Source organism: Akebia trifoliata, chromosome 2 (genome assembly GCF_017979445.1).
Source record: "Akebia trifoliata isolate Shusen 1 chromosome 2, ASM1797944v1, whole genome shotgun sequence".
Classification (NCBI taxonomy): domain Eukaryota; kingdom Viridiplantae; phylum Streptophyta; class Magnoliopsida; order Ranunculales; family Lardizabalaceae; genus Akebia; species Akebia trifoliata.
Window position 1 is genome coordinate 18,839,309 of NC_141376.1, and position 15,263 is coordinate 18,854,571.

Here is a 15,263-nt window from a genome sequence, read left to right on the forward strand (position 1 = left end):
GGGCATTGGAGATGGAGATGAGTGTAGTGAGAAGGGTGTGTTGCAGATTTTAATGGAGAAGAAGAAAGGGGCGTTGTAGTTTTTTTGGGGAAGAGGAAGGTCCTGAAAGAGAGAGCAAGTACGTCTAGAAGAGCCCTTCTTTTGGCCAAAACATGGAACTTTTTATAATAAGAAATGTTTATATATTTTTTCTTTCCTTATTTTTTTTATACACATTTTTATCTTCCTTCTTTCTTTCTCTGTCCACTCTTCTTTCTTAAGTAAGAGAATGGGAGTTGTGATCCTACACTACTCGCCTTAATGGTCCTCCTATAATTGAATGAATTTTCAGTTTTAATTTGGTAGGTTAGCTTTTATGTTTTATTTAATTGGTCAATTGTTGGTTTTGTCGATTGGATTTTAATTCGATTAATTGATTGAGTTTTAAATCGATTGGTCGGTCAAAATTTGATTGGTCAATGGGACTTTTATTTCATTTTGATTGGTCGATTGGATTTTAATTTTGAATTTATAGGTTGATTGATTTTTAATTTTTAATTTGATTTTGCATTTAATTGATTTTGATTTATTGATTGATCTGATTTTAATTGGTTTTAATTTGATTTTAATTTTTAATTTGGTCGATTAATTTTTAATTTGATTTTGATTAAATTCGATTGCTTGATTAAATTCTAATTATTTGATTTTCATTTTCATTATATTGTATTTTTAATTTGATTTCGCATTTCAATTTAAATTTGATCTTGATTCTTTATCAAGTTTTCATAAGAATCAGGGTCTCTAGGTCAAAGTTTGACATTGAGGGGCATTTCGATCATTTTTTATGATTTTTCATAAATTTCTCTATTTTTCGTTAATTTGAGTCTCATTAGACTTGAAATCATATTCTGAGTGCAATGGAAGTACTTTCAAGATTTTTCAAAAGTCCGAAATTAATCAAGGGTATTTTCTTCATTTTGGTGATTTTTGTAGATTTTTACGAATTTTAGCATAAGGTTTCTTTCAGTCCTAACGTGATTATTTATAAGTCTCGTGGTCACATTTTTTTAGCGTAGTGAGGTCTCTAAATTACCCAAATGTGTAGCAAACCTAAGTGTACGTATTTACTAAATCGGGTGAAAAGTTTAGCGATCCTAAGCATGCATAATTCTATGTCATGTGACTAGGAGAAAAAAGATAATAGAATTAGAAGGCAAAGGGAATTGGAATGAGGCTTCTCACAAGCTTTTAAGTTCTTTGCATATGCAAAAATGGGGTGTCTACTGATCCCATCTTTATCAACTCAAATCTTGGGAAGATCACATTTTCTTTTAATTTTCTAACCACTACAATCAGTTAGTGTTATGGTAAGTTTAAAAAATTCTTCAGTGTAGACCTACTAAAGGATCATCAAAAGTCTGTTGAGTTTATCTTCTTAAGGGAATGTATCTCGTTTAAAAAAAATCATTTTCAAGTTACATTCAATCTCAATTTGTCGAAAAACGATCAAAAGCACCAAAATTTCAAAATTCATTAAATTTTTATTAAGTCCAAGATCTCAAACTAATTATATGCCACAAGATCGAAAATTTCCAAAGTCAACCCTATTAGACCTCGTGCTTGGGTAGTCAATTTTTACAAATCATCAAGTCACACAATGTTTCAAAATCGTGTTTTAACGAATTTTTTAGGCCCGTACAAACATGGGTTAAGTCTGTTCTTTGTAGCTCTTTGCATGCAACTCCTGCAAAGAAGAGCTATTGTAAACACTCCAATTTGAACAAGCCTTATTCTAAAAGGGCTTAAAAAGATATAATTTTATTAAAAAAAATCGTCAATGGACGTAAGAACCAAAATCTTCAAAATTCGACATTTTTATTCAAATCAAGGGCCTTAAGACCTTTAAAGGCCTCATGGACCCAAAATAAGGCTTCTAAGCCACTATCTTCTCAAATATTTACCACTCCAACCCCGAACCCACTATCAAGTCTTAGGATCCATTTCTAAGCCCACCAAAAGTTTAGTAATCCTTAATCACCCTAAGCCCTGTTTAAGTCCCATGTTAAGACAAACCTAACCCTATACCTAAACCAATTCCAATAGAATTTTTAACCTAAGTCGCAACCCAATCCCAAACCCAACACATAAAAAGTCCATTATAATCAAAACCTATATTCTAGCCCAAACCCATACCCATATTCATGATTATAGCCAATGAAGATCCATACAACACCCTTGATCATCAAGGAGGGCACACGTTACCCCCACAATCAACCTCCCAAAAGAAATCATTTTCATTACCCTATCACTATTCCCACATCATATCTAATGTCACCACCTAACCCTATCATATTCTAATCAACAAATTCTACAAGTCATCCCTATGTCCCCATACCCCAATTTCTTTAATTAATTCACCTAACACACTCACCCCATACCATTGGGCACATGTCACCATATCCTCCACCCTCCTAAAACCTAACTACATAATCCCTTACACAAACCACTCTTTTAACCAAACACCCACACCTATCAGCATAAACTAATACTCAATCGAGAAATGGGTTATCTAACCAACCCAATTAGATTTTATCCATGAGTTTGGGTCAAAAGTAACTCATACACTCTCTTTTACCGAGTTAACCTTTCCTAACTTTAAAATGACAAATGCCCCATGCATAAACCTCATGTCATTCTCCCTTAATCTTCTACTTTGACATTTTAAATCCCAAAAGCCATCCTCAAAACCTATAAAAAAAACTCCCATCTCCCTCTTAAAAAAACCCAATACTTGAATCTCCTCTTTCCAGCCAAACCACTTTCATCTCTTTCAATTTTCAAATCATTCATCTATCTACTAATCTCCATACCCCTTCTCTTCCACTCTCTTTTCAAAAGATAAAAAAAGATTTAACCTGAATATTTTCATCAAAGATTTAAGAAGAAAAAGAAGAAAGATAAATCTAAGTTTCAAGGTAGGTGTAAGAAATAATTCTCCATTTCTTTCCTTTTCATCCTCATATCCTAATATCCCCCTCTCACTTCTTTGTTTTCATATTTTTATATCTACTTCCATAAAATTATAAATATTTGTAATCTTGTAATACCCCGAATTCTAATTAGTATATCTTGAAAAAATAAAATTGTAAAATTTGGAGAAATTATAACAAAGGAACTTAAGGTAAAATACTCAGATTTTGTTCAATCCATCTTTAATGAAATTTGACTTTGTTATTGGATTCAAAATTATCGAAAAACATACTTTAGCCTGTAAACACCACTTAATTAGAAGTCGATCAAGAAAGTTACTAAACCCTCGAATTTCGTATTAGATATTTATCAAATAGGTAAACAACACTTTAAATAAATAATTTGAAGAATCCGATCATCCCATTAGACTCGTATCGAAAAATAACCTGAAATAAAGTATAAGCTTGTCCAAATCGACATTCGAGAAAAATAACTATCGAAATTACACTTACGTCCCACTTAAGTTATAAATATCTGAATTCTATTAGAAAAATATAATTTCTTCTTATTCTCCTCTCCAAACAAAACTCATCCTTTTTTTCTCAAAATTTACAACTCAAATCTACACTGAACTAGAACGATTCAAGCTTTGCCATAAAAAGAAAAGTCGTGCACGTCGTCAAGAACTACGCGTGAAAGTAAAGAAATTTGATTTCGTTTGAGAAAAAATTTGGAGATGAGCCGAAGGCGATCTTAAACTCTGTTCAATCGTCGAATATAACTTGAAGTAGGTTGCCTTCCCTTTTACCTTCTAGTTATGCAATAATTTCATAGAAAATCCATGTGATATTTGATAAATTAATTGTTTCATTACATTTATAAATATTTAAACGTATTGAATCATATTTGCATAGTTATTTTTGTATATCTAGTTCATTTGATTTATTTGATGTATTTTATGCATTTTATTAGTAGTATAAGGTTTGTATCAATTTTTGTCAAGTTTCGACGAAAAAAATCAACAATTCGAAAAAATAAATAAATAAATAAATTCAAATATTGAGTTTAGTTCCAATTTTTACTTGTGTTACTTCCATATAGTATGTATACCCATTTCATAATTTTATTTCATTAAAAACATTGAATTAGTTTCCAATTACTTTAAGTTTTTTGTAATGAAGTTAAGGTTTTACCCTCTATTTCAAAATGTTGGGAATGGTTTTAAGATCCAAATCTCATCGTATCAAAATATGATTTTTGATTTCAAAAATAAAATGTAAAATTCAGCATTTTTTCCTGATTTTTAAAATACGATATTGATGAGACTGTCGTTGTTCTTCTCACCGGAGTTAATATTAATTTTAATTTTACTTTACTTGTGGGGCAAGTAGAAGATCGAACCCAAGAAAAAGGAGAAATAGAGTTAAGCTAAGAGGATAAAATTCAAATTAACTAAAAAGAATTAAAACTATTTTTCTTTGTATTTTTGAACTTATAAGAAGATGTAAAATTGCTAAAAAATAAACTAAAGTAAATGATGTTAAAAGGAAGTAAACTTATAAAATTAAAGCACCATTAGAGGTGGATCTACCTAGAATATGTTGATGAGTAATTCCTAATCTTTAGCATTTTTATATCGAAAAATTTAGTAAATTAAATCAAATGAAGGTAAATAAATAAAGTAGAATTCTTTGAAAACTTCCTACTAGCAATTATCTAGTTTAAGCATACTTTATCTTGATCTAATCTAAGAATAAAGTATCTATATTAAGAATAAAAGGTGTAAGAAATCTTAAAGAGAACTCCTAAGTATTTTAAATAAAAGAAAGGCATAAAATTAGAAACAACACAAGAACTTGCTTTAGACTTTTCCACTCTCCAATGAAGGGGAACTTAGCTTAATGTCAATGCAAGATAGGAAAAATAAGAGATGAAAGAACTTTTCTTCATTTCATGAAGAAACTTACAAAATCTTCTTCTTCTACTTCTTACATGAGTATTTAGCCAAAAAGAAAATAATTATAAGATAAAAATATAAAAAATAAGATAATAGGCTAAGAACCTTAGATTATAGGAGTCTTGGATAAAAGAACCAATAGGGACCCTTTCTCTAGAGATTGAGGCTCTATTTATAGAGAAAAATATGTGTAGAAGAGTCTAAAAATAGCCTCCACTTTTCGTTGCATAAAAAAACAAAAGAGGAGAATATGAGTTAAGGATTAGGGCATTCCAAAGTGGGCCCAAATGCTTTTGCCTTAAGATTTTGATTCCAAATTATTAATTTTCTGCACAAGAAACACACGTAATTAGATTTATCTAGTAAATGAATTTATTTATATATAATTAAGTCTTATTAATATGCAACATGGTGTTTTGAGGCTTATCATGATTATTACCTTAATACGGAGAAATAGGGACAAAAATCAAGATAAATATTCAGAAAATGTGCGTATAATTGAGTGTTTCGAGACACTCATCACACCCCCAAACTTATCTTTTTCTAATCCCTAGAAAATAAAACAACCACTTTCGCAGGCACCTCGACTGCATTTAACGAATGCCGCAAGCCCTTAAACTACTGGGTTACCCCTAGTGGACTAGTTTGACTCGCGAGGGTCTACAGAAAATATACCCACAAAATTGAAAATAATTTTGAAGTAAAAATAGTCAAAATCAAAACTTATATTGAAAAGTACCAGTTTATTTTTGATTTTATCAATTAATTGAAAGTACTGCTTGGTATAAAGTTCCAACCCTTATTTCTCTACAACAAAATTTACACTTAAATTGACCTTTGAACGATAGTGGTTCTAATTCAGAAATTTAAGAGATTCAATTTTTTAGAATGAGTTTCAACCTTCTAACTACTTAAGAATAGCTGGAGTAACTTAGGGTTTAATTCTAAACTTAGCATCCTGTCTGAGATAGTGAGAAGTGTAGATATTCACTTTAACACCTCTAAGGGACTTTATCTGTGATATTTCAGTATACTCAAATTTTTACATTTGATGGCTTTCATCATACTAAAACTTTACATAAACTTTTGGATCTTTGTTTTTTTTTAAAGGTCTATTTTTTTCTATTACTTCTTCACTCTTTTTCTAAGAAAAGTAGGTAGTCATTTTCAAGGTACCCAGTCTAATTTAATGGTTACTGTATAAGGTGTATTCAACCCAGTTCTGTTTTTCTTCTAATCAGCCAACCAATTGAACAAGGAAGTCAAAGTTCATCAAACCTAGTTTTTCCTTAAACTCTAGGAGAAAGAAGATAACAAACTCTCTTAAAACAATCTAGACTCTTGGTAACTTATTAGAAGTGACTATAAACCAAAAGATAATTTTGCTCTAATTTTTACCTAAGAGAAATACAAATGGAAACTCCAGATCATAGTTTCTAATGAAAGAGTAATTAAATATTTTTAACTAAGTGCTTAAAGATACAAGCTAAGATTTTGAGCAAAATACAACAAAGTCGCCAACCAAAAATTTTAAGAAGAAAATAGTAAGTGGAAATCCAACCCATACACCCCCAAACTTAAACATTATATTGTCCTCAATATTTCAACATATACATGCAAAGGTAAAATTTAAATTGACAAAATGAAATAAAGTGGGTTAGATAGCACCTGAGAAAGACCCTATAGTCCTGTTGATATTTAACACAATGTCCCTTGAAGTGCATGGGTTGCCTCCTAAAAACGCTAAGTTTAACGTCTTTAGCTAAACGAAAACATAGTTAATTTTGATAGATGGGGTCATCGAGGAAAAGAACTTCCTCCTGCGGAGCATACTCGAGATAAGGTTTGAGACATTGGCCATTCACTTTGAAAGTGGATCCATCTTTAAGATTAAAGATTTTAGCAGCACCATGGGGGTAGACTGTTTGGATAATATATGGGTTAGTCCATCGAGACTTAAGTTTTTCAAGAAAAAAGTGGAGTCTGTTATCATACAACAAAACTCTTTGATTAGGAATGAAATTCCTACTAAGAATGTGCCTATCGTGAAAGAATTTGGTACGCTCTTTGTACCTTTTGGCACAATCATACGAGTCATTTCTAATCTCTTCTAACTCATTTAGTTGTAACTTCCGCTTCTCACCGACTTTATCAAAATCAAAGTTGAGGCGCTTGATCAACCAATATGCATGATGTTCTAGTTCTACAGCCTTGCCAAAAACTAACCGGTTGGAAAATATCCCTATGAGTATCTTGAATGCAGTCCTATAGGCCCAGAGTAAATAACTCAATCTCAAATACCAATCTTTCCTTGAAAGATTGATTATTTTTTCTAAGATAGTCTATTATTTTTCTGTTAGAAATCTCCACTTGCCTACTTGTTTGTGGGTGGTAAGGTGTGGCGACCTTATGCATTATGAGGTATTTCTTCATCAACGCAGCAAAGATCTTATTGTAATAGTACGAGCCACTGAAAGTACCCTCGATCCACGGGGTGCACGGATCTGCTTTTGACCCTTGAGGTTTGGGAGTTGCCACTTAGTTATTATGGTCTAGGAACCAAACTGACTCTAAAATGGATAATGAACTAATCTACTACAGAAAATCTGAATCCGGGGATCATGTTACGGGGTTGGAAGGTGTTAGGCACCAACCCCGCCCGGCCATTGTCGGTCTCTACTTATCCCAAATAAATCTACATCGCTAATGACAAATCTAGATTAAAAAATAATGAAAAATGTTACCTTCGATCTGCAAAAGTGTTATTCTCTCAGATCTAGTGAAAACGGCTCCTTGTACCGTATTCCTTACTTCGTTCTATCTCCGAATCTGATTTCTGATCTTCGAGGTAAGGTATCTCCTTCTTGGATCTGGGTGCTTCGAATTTGTTGTGGATTTTTGGGATATTTTTGAGAGATTTTTGGGTGTTTTTTAGGCTAAAATCGAAGCAGGGGTGTTAGGTAAGGAGTTGAGGCTCCAAAATTAGGGTTTTGGAGAAGTTGTGGAGGCTTCTTCACCTACTTTTCCTAGGTTTTTTTCTTTGATACGAAAATAAGGTATGGAGGCTCCTATTTATAAAGTTTTTAGAAGCATTAGGGTTTGATTAGGGTTTCTCTTAGAGTTTTAATTAGGATTTTGACTTTGGTCTCATGAGATGGACTTAGTCTTTAGGGCTTTGACTTAGGGTTTGGACTTTAGTCTAATGAGATTGACTTGGTTAGTTTAGATTAGGGTTTTGATTTAGGGTTTTGACTTTAGTCTTATGAGATTGACTTGATTAGTTTAGATTAGGGTTTTGATTTAGGGTTTTGACTTTAGTCTTATGAGATTGACTTTAATACTTGACTTTAGTCTTACTTAATTGACTTTAATTTTGACTTTAGTCTTATTTGATTGACTTTAGTCTTGCTTGATTGACTTTAAATTTTTGGAGAACCACTCTCTATTATATCTTTAATTCTTTGAACCCTCAAATGGAGGGGTCCTTAAAGAAATATCTTGCGAACCATCAACAATTTTGCCTGAAAGCCTGATTGATCGATTTTTTTGTTCACATTTTAAAATTAATTTTATTAATGTTTCAATTTACATTATTTAATGATTTATTCATTAATTTCAAAATTTTTAATCATTAAAATTATAAAATTACCATTTTGCCCTTGGAGAGGATTTTATACGTTTTAAGTCATTTTTTCATGTTCCAGGATGTTTTGGAATTAGTTTTTCGTGAGGAATTCAATGGGAATGTTGATTTTGTCATTTATGAAGTTTTTTGTATGAACTGATCGTGAACTTTATGAGGGATATTTTCATAATTTTGTCAAAATTTGTAAAAATTGACGAAGTGGTTTACTTGGTTTTGATTTGTTGTTTTATGTGTTTAAGTGGGTTTTCCTAAGCGTAATGTAGGCTCTAGGGTTATTTTGATGTTAGGAGTATTTTGGTAATTTAGTCAGTTTTAGTGATTTTTATCGTGAAACTTCTTTTTGGTTTGTAAGATGATGATTTCTATATTTCTGGGGTCGTATTTTCCTAATGTAGCGTGGTTTCTAAGTTTTGTCAGTTCGAGATACCTCATCCGGATTTCTAAAACATATCTGGTAACAAAATAAAGCATTGGAATAGACATCCATCATTGGGAACTTTTACGATCGGGTTGACGACTTGATTAATCAGGCGGATGCAAAAATGAGGTGTCTATAGATGCCCCTCTTTGGTAGAGGGTTGAAGCAGACTAGATAGCAAATCTATTTTGGTATATAGTACAATATCCGAATACCAAAGCTAGGGACAGTTCATTTTACAGCCTGATTTAGTAATTCGTCAAGGTATTCGGATCCTTGAGCATAACACTCTCCCCGAATTAGAAAAATGTTAGGTCCTTGAGAGCGAGCTCTCACTGGCAATGTCAGATCCTTGAATTTTAGAAAATTCTCCTTGACTAATGTAACAACTGTGCAAGTGTGTAGGCTCAACATCTGAGATAGATTTCAAAGAGTTTGAGTTGGAAATGAGTCAAATCTGAGCATGAAGTAAATATAAACTGAGCATAAATTGAGTATAATTCTAAGAAACCCTCGGCGGTATCTGAGCATAATTCCGAGAAAACCCTCGGCGGTAACTGAGCATAGTTATGAGAAAACCCTCGACGGCATCTGAGCATAATTCCAAGAAAACCCTTGGCGGCATCTGAGCATTGTTCCAAGAAAACCCTTAGCGGTATCTGAGCATAATTCCAAGAAAACCTTCGGTGGCATCTGAGCATAGTTCCGAGAAAACCTTCGGTGGCATCTGAGCATAGTTCCGAGAAAACCCTCGGCGGCATCTGAGCATAATTTCAAGAAAACCCTTGGCGGCATCTGAGCATAATTCCAAGAAAAGCCTCGGCTGTATCTGTAAACACCCCATTTTTGCATCCGCCTGATTAATTAACTCGTCAATTTGATCGCAATGATTCCCAATGATAGATGTGTATTCTATTACTTTATTTTGTTACCAGATGTGTTTCAGAAATCCGGATGAGGTATCTCGAACTGACAAAATCTTATAAATCACGCTATGCTAGGAAAATATGACCCCAGAAACATAGAAATCATCACCTTACAGATCAAAAAGAAGCTTCACAATAAAAATCACTAAAAATTGATCAAATTACCAAAATACACCTAACATCAAAACAACCCTAGAGCCTACGTTACGCTTAAGAAAACTCTCTCAAACACATAAAACAACAAATCGAAATCAAATAAATAATTTCACCAATTTTAAAAGAATTCGAGAAAATTACAAAAATTTCCCTCATAAAGTTCATGACTATTTCACACAAAAAAAATTTCATAAATGACACAAACTAATATTTCCATTGAATTCCTTACAAAAAATCGATTCTAAAACATCCTAAAACATTAAAAACTGACTTAAAACGTGAAAAGTCCTCTCTAGGGGTAAAATGGTAATTTCACAATTTTCATAATTAAAAAATTAGAAATTAATAAATAAAACAGTAAATAATTAAAGTGAAACATTAATGAAATTAATTTAAAATTTTGACTTTAAAAAATCGATCAATCGGACTTTCAAGTAAAATTGTTGAGGGTTCGTGAGATATTTCTTTAAGGACCCCTCCATTTGGGGGTCCAAAGAATTAAAGATATTTTAGAGGGGGGTTCTCCAAAAATTTAAAGTAAATCAAGCAAGACTGAAGTAAAGGTATTAAAGTCAATCAAGTGAGACTGAATTCAAAATTAAAGTCAATTAAGCAAGACTGAAGTCAAGATATTAAAAGTCAATCAATTAAGACTAAAGTCAAAATATTAAAAGTCAATCAAATACGACCAAAAGTCATAATAGAACTCTAATTAAATAATAACTCTATCTAATAGAGTTCTAACTAAAAAACAATTCCACTTAAAATAATTCTAATTAAAACACAACTCTACCTAAAACAAGTCTAACTAAAACACAACTCTAATTAAAAGTACTCTAATTAAATACTAACTCTATCCAAATCAACCTTTGAAAAATTCTACAAATATAGGTGCTCAAACCCTATTTTCGTATCAGATCATAAACCCTAAGAGAAGTAGGTCTAAAAGCCCTTTAGCCTCCCATAAACCCTAGTTTTGGAGTCCCAACTCCTTACCTAACATCTCTCCTTCGATTTTAGCCTAAAGAACATCTAAAAGTCCTCCAAAAACACCCCAAAATCCATAGCAAACTCGAAGAATTCAGATCCGAGGAAAAAAGAGATACCTTGCCTTGGAGATTGAAAATCAAATCCGGAGACAGAACGAAGCAAAAAGTACGGTACAAGGAGCAACTTTTGTCGGATCTGAGGGAACAAAGTCTTTGTTATCGGAAAGGTATAACTTTTTATTCTTTTTATTATTATCTATGTTTTTAGCAATGTAACCTATTTGGGGAAGTTAGTAGAGACCGGCTTTGACCGGGCGGGGTTGGTGCCTAACACCTTCCAACCCCGTAACATGATCCCCGAATTTAATTTTTTCTATTTTAAATTAGTCCTTTATCTATTTGGAGTAATTGAACGGTTCCTAGACCGTAATAACTAGGTGGCGACTCCCAAACCTTAATGTAGACACCCAAATTTGAGCGGGCCCTCGACGCAAAGTGCCCCAAAAATAGCAAAAATCAGAATGGACTCCGAAGCCCAAACCTACCAAAAATCCTATAAATTTTATCATCTTATTTTTAATAAACGGCCCAAGGCCTTTCACGTGGCCCACGGACCAAACTCAACCCAAGTCTAAGCCTATTCAACCCAATCCAAACTAAACCCATCACCTAAGCCCATCTAAATTAACCCTACCCATCAAAACACCAAAGCCCAAAACCCAAAGTCCAATTCATTACCCAAATCCAACTCAACCCAATCCAACATCACAACCAATCACCACAATCATCAAGGTGTGACACATGTCATCACCCCATCTCACCTCCCTCATCTAATCAACCAACCAACTCCATTACTTCTCTCCAACAATTAATTCAACCCATAACCCTACCCTAACCTATCCTATCAATTCTCTCAAATCAAACACTTATAACCTATCACCCTCCCCTAATCTACTCCCATCATTCCCTACAAAACCTATCTCTACAATCTACACCTATACCCATCCTCTCAAATCAAACACCCATCCTTTCATATCAACTCATCTCCACCCTTCATTTTCACCCACTTTTACACATGTCATCATCTCCCTCACCCTCCCAAAATATCATCAACCACCTCATTAAATCACCCATTCTCTCAAATCAAACATCATTTAATCACAACCACCATCTTAAACTCACCCCACCAAACACTCAACCCAAATGGGTTGGGTATGATCCAACCCATTTGGGTCAAAACTCACCCATTTAACCTTCTTACACAAATACCCTTCAATCCCCATCAAATTACACCCACCCTTCTCTTAAACCCCACACCATTCTACCACTTCTCATTATTTCATCCAATTCTACCCCTCAAAATAACTCACAACCTCTATAAAAATCCCATCACTCTCAACTCTCAAGTCCTAATGAAAAATCCCACATCCAACCCTCCAAAAGATAAAAAAGAAATCACTCTCTCAACCTTTCTCTCTTAACCCTCAACTCACCTTACATCTCATAACTCTCAACTCTCAAACTTCTATCAAACAAATCAAGCAAGGAAAAAGAAGTCAAGGAAGGGTCAAAGGAAGTCAAGGAAGGGTCAAGGTGGGTTCAACAAAAGGAATACCCCCTCCACATCCCCTCTTCTACTTTCCCCTTTCCTACACACTTGCAAACACCCCCATGGGTTAAATCACCAAAGGGCCCCTTCTTCATAAGGGTGCCCTTAATGATTTGAACCAACATCGAAGCCCCTCACACTTGAGGGCACACATCGACTTTCTTTCATTTTTATTTTCTTTTTATTTCAAAAAATTGAATCCGAGGTTACCACGTTACGTGGATGGAGTAGGGTGCCTAACACCTTCCCTACTCCATAAATGGACCCCCTTACCTTTGAATCAAAGGTTGGACCGAATGTGCTCTATCCATACGTGAGTCATCAAACGTCTAAATGACATGCTTTTCAAAGAAAAATAATTTTGGGTGACCATTCACACCCCTCTCCGAATTTGAATGGTGGCGACTCCAAAACACCCCAAAGTGGAGGGATGTTTGAAGAATGTTGAAAATCCCGTGTCCACAGGGTCAAAAGCGGATCCGCGCATCCCGCGGATCGAGGGCACTTTCAGTATCTGAGCATAGTTCCGAGAAAACCCTCAGCAGCATCTGAGCATAATTCTGAAAAAACCCTCTACGGCATCTGAGCATAATTCCAAGAAAACCCTCGACGGCATCTGAGCATAATTCCAAGAAAATCCTTGGCGGCATCTGAGCATAATTCCAAGAAAACCCTTGGCGGTAACTAAGCATAGTTCCGAGAAAACCCTCGGCGGCATCTGAGCATAATTCAAAGAAAACCCTTGGCGGCATCTGAGCATAGTTCCGAGAAAACCCTCGGCGGCATCTGAGCATAATTTCAAGAAAACTCTTGGCGGCATCTGGCTAAGTAAAACTGAGAATGAAGGAGTAAATCTGGGAAAGAACGATTGAAAATGAATCTGAAAAAGAGGGGTTGAAATTGGGAATGAATAGATCTGGGGCAAAATGAATGCCCTATTTCCTATGTGAAATCCAAAATGCATTTGTTTGAACCTCAAGGTTTTATCCAAAAGTTTTATAAATTTAAAACCTGAGTTTGAACCTCAAGAGTTTTATAAATCCAAAATGCATTTGTTAGAATCTCATTGGTTTTGAAGATTCAGCTGTTCGGGTGTTGAATTTCTGGTGTTTTCACTGGTTGAATCTTTGCATTTAAAGAGATGGTAAATTTGGTGTTCTTGATCATGGAAGAGGCTTGCACTTTCAATCTTGTGTAGATGTGGAGTTATTTTGATCTCACTGCTATTTCTTTACCAATCGCAGTGAATGAGGTTCTTTATTTCTCTAGAAATCGATTTGGATTAACTATTGTTTTATTGGAATAGATCTGATCGATTGAGTAATCAATTCGGCATTGAAATTTCATACAGATCTGCTCAATATATGTAGTCTAGTAATTGAATAGAAAAATTAAGGTACTGGTTTTTCAGCTTGTTTCAGCCAGCACTCCTGATGCTTGTGTTCATAAATATCTAGTGAATAGCAGCCAGCCTCGGATGGGCAATAGACCCATATATTACATTTCATTTGACTCGATTTTGCATGTTTAGCCTGATCCAAGCAAGCCTGACAACATTCAGCGGCATTTTCTTTATGGTGGGTAAGCCCCCATTTGACAGTAGTGCCACCATAATCAGTGTGAAACTCAGCATGGCATTCATGTGGAATCGGTGGGCTAGCTATAATTTGGTCCTCAAGGTCTTCTTCACCCTCAGGTTTATCATTGTGCTCTCTGTTGATGATTTCTGCAGGAATCCACATCCCAATGTCCTCCAATAGCACTGCCCAGTCAAATTCCAAGGCTCTCTCTAGCATCCTGGCTTCTTGGGCAGGAATAGTTGAGTTAAAGGTTGCCTTTCCAAGTCTCAATTGTTTGACTTCTTCTAGTTTTTCCTTACGCCAGATTTCTAGTGCTTCTCGTTGTTTACTCACATTCGAGTTTTCCTTCAGTCCTTTCAACATCTGCAAAATTTCATCAGCTATATTCTGCTTCACTGATCGTGATAATTCCACTACAAATTCTCCTCTTGAAAATTGCCCCTTGATTTCCTTCACCAATCTAATGAGCTCTATGGGTTTCGCTTCCTTTCGAACCTGAATCGATTCTTCCATTCTCCTAATCTGATCGTCTGTGTACTTAACAGCATTAGAGGAGGCATTGTTGGAGAATATGTAAAGGGAGGTGTAGAGAGAGTGTAAAACGTAAAAGGCATAGAGAAAGAGGGCATTCAAGATAAAAAGAATTTCTTTTTTTTTTCCTCTTCTTCTTTCTTTGTTCCTCTTGAACTTCTATTGTCACACCCATTATTGCTTATCACAAATCACTAAAATATTGGCAAATTTTGTTTGTGATTACAAACTATAAATTGGTGTGACATTAATAAAAAGTGGTATGGCAATAGCAACTCACTTGTTGATTACACGTAATTGTAAAGAAAGGAACAACTTCCTTCGTTCATTGAGAGTTACAATTGGCATACCAATTTTTAATAACGTTACCTCAATTGTGTGCAATTAGCTTAGTAATTTACATAAAAATCAGTGTGGCTATAGGATATTTCTCTTTGATTGGGATGTGTTTTTAGTTTTTTTTTTATTTTTAAAAAAAAAGAGATTTGTGCTCCTTAATCTA

The 15,263-nt window shown here is 34.3% G+C and overlaps 1 protein-coding gene across 1 annotated transcript; it reads right to left on the reverse strand.

The window, feature by feature from the left end:
- Positions 1–13,718: 13,718 nt before the first annotated feature.
- On the reverse strand, positions 13,719–14,837 carry LOC147409865 (uncharacterized). Its single transcript, XM_086459834.1, has one exon. It carries the CDS (start codon positions 14,741–14,743, stop codon positions 14,042–14,044), a length of 702 nt encoding a protein of 233 aa, XP_086315960.1. The 5' UTR covers positions 14,744–14,837; the 3' UTR covers positions 13,719–14,041.
- Positions 14,838–15,263: the final 426 nt, after the last annotated feature.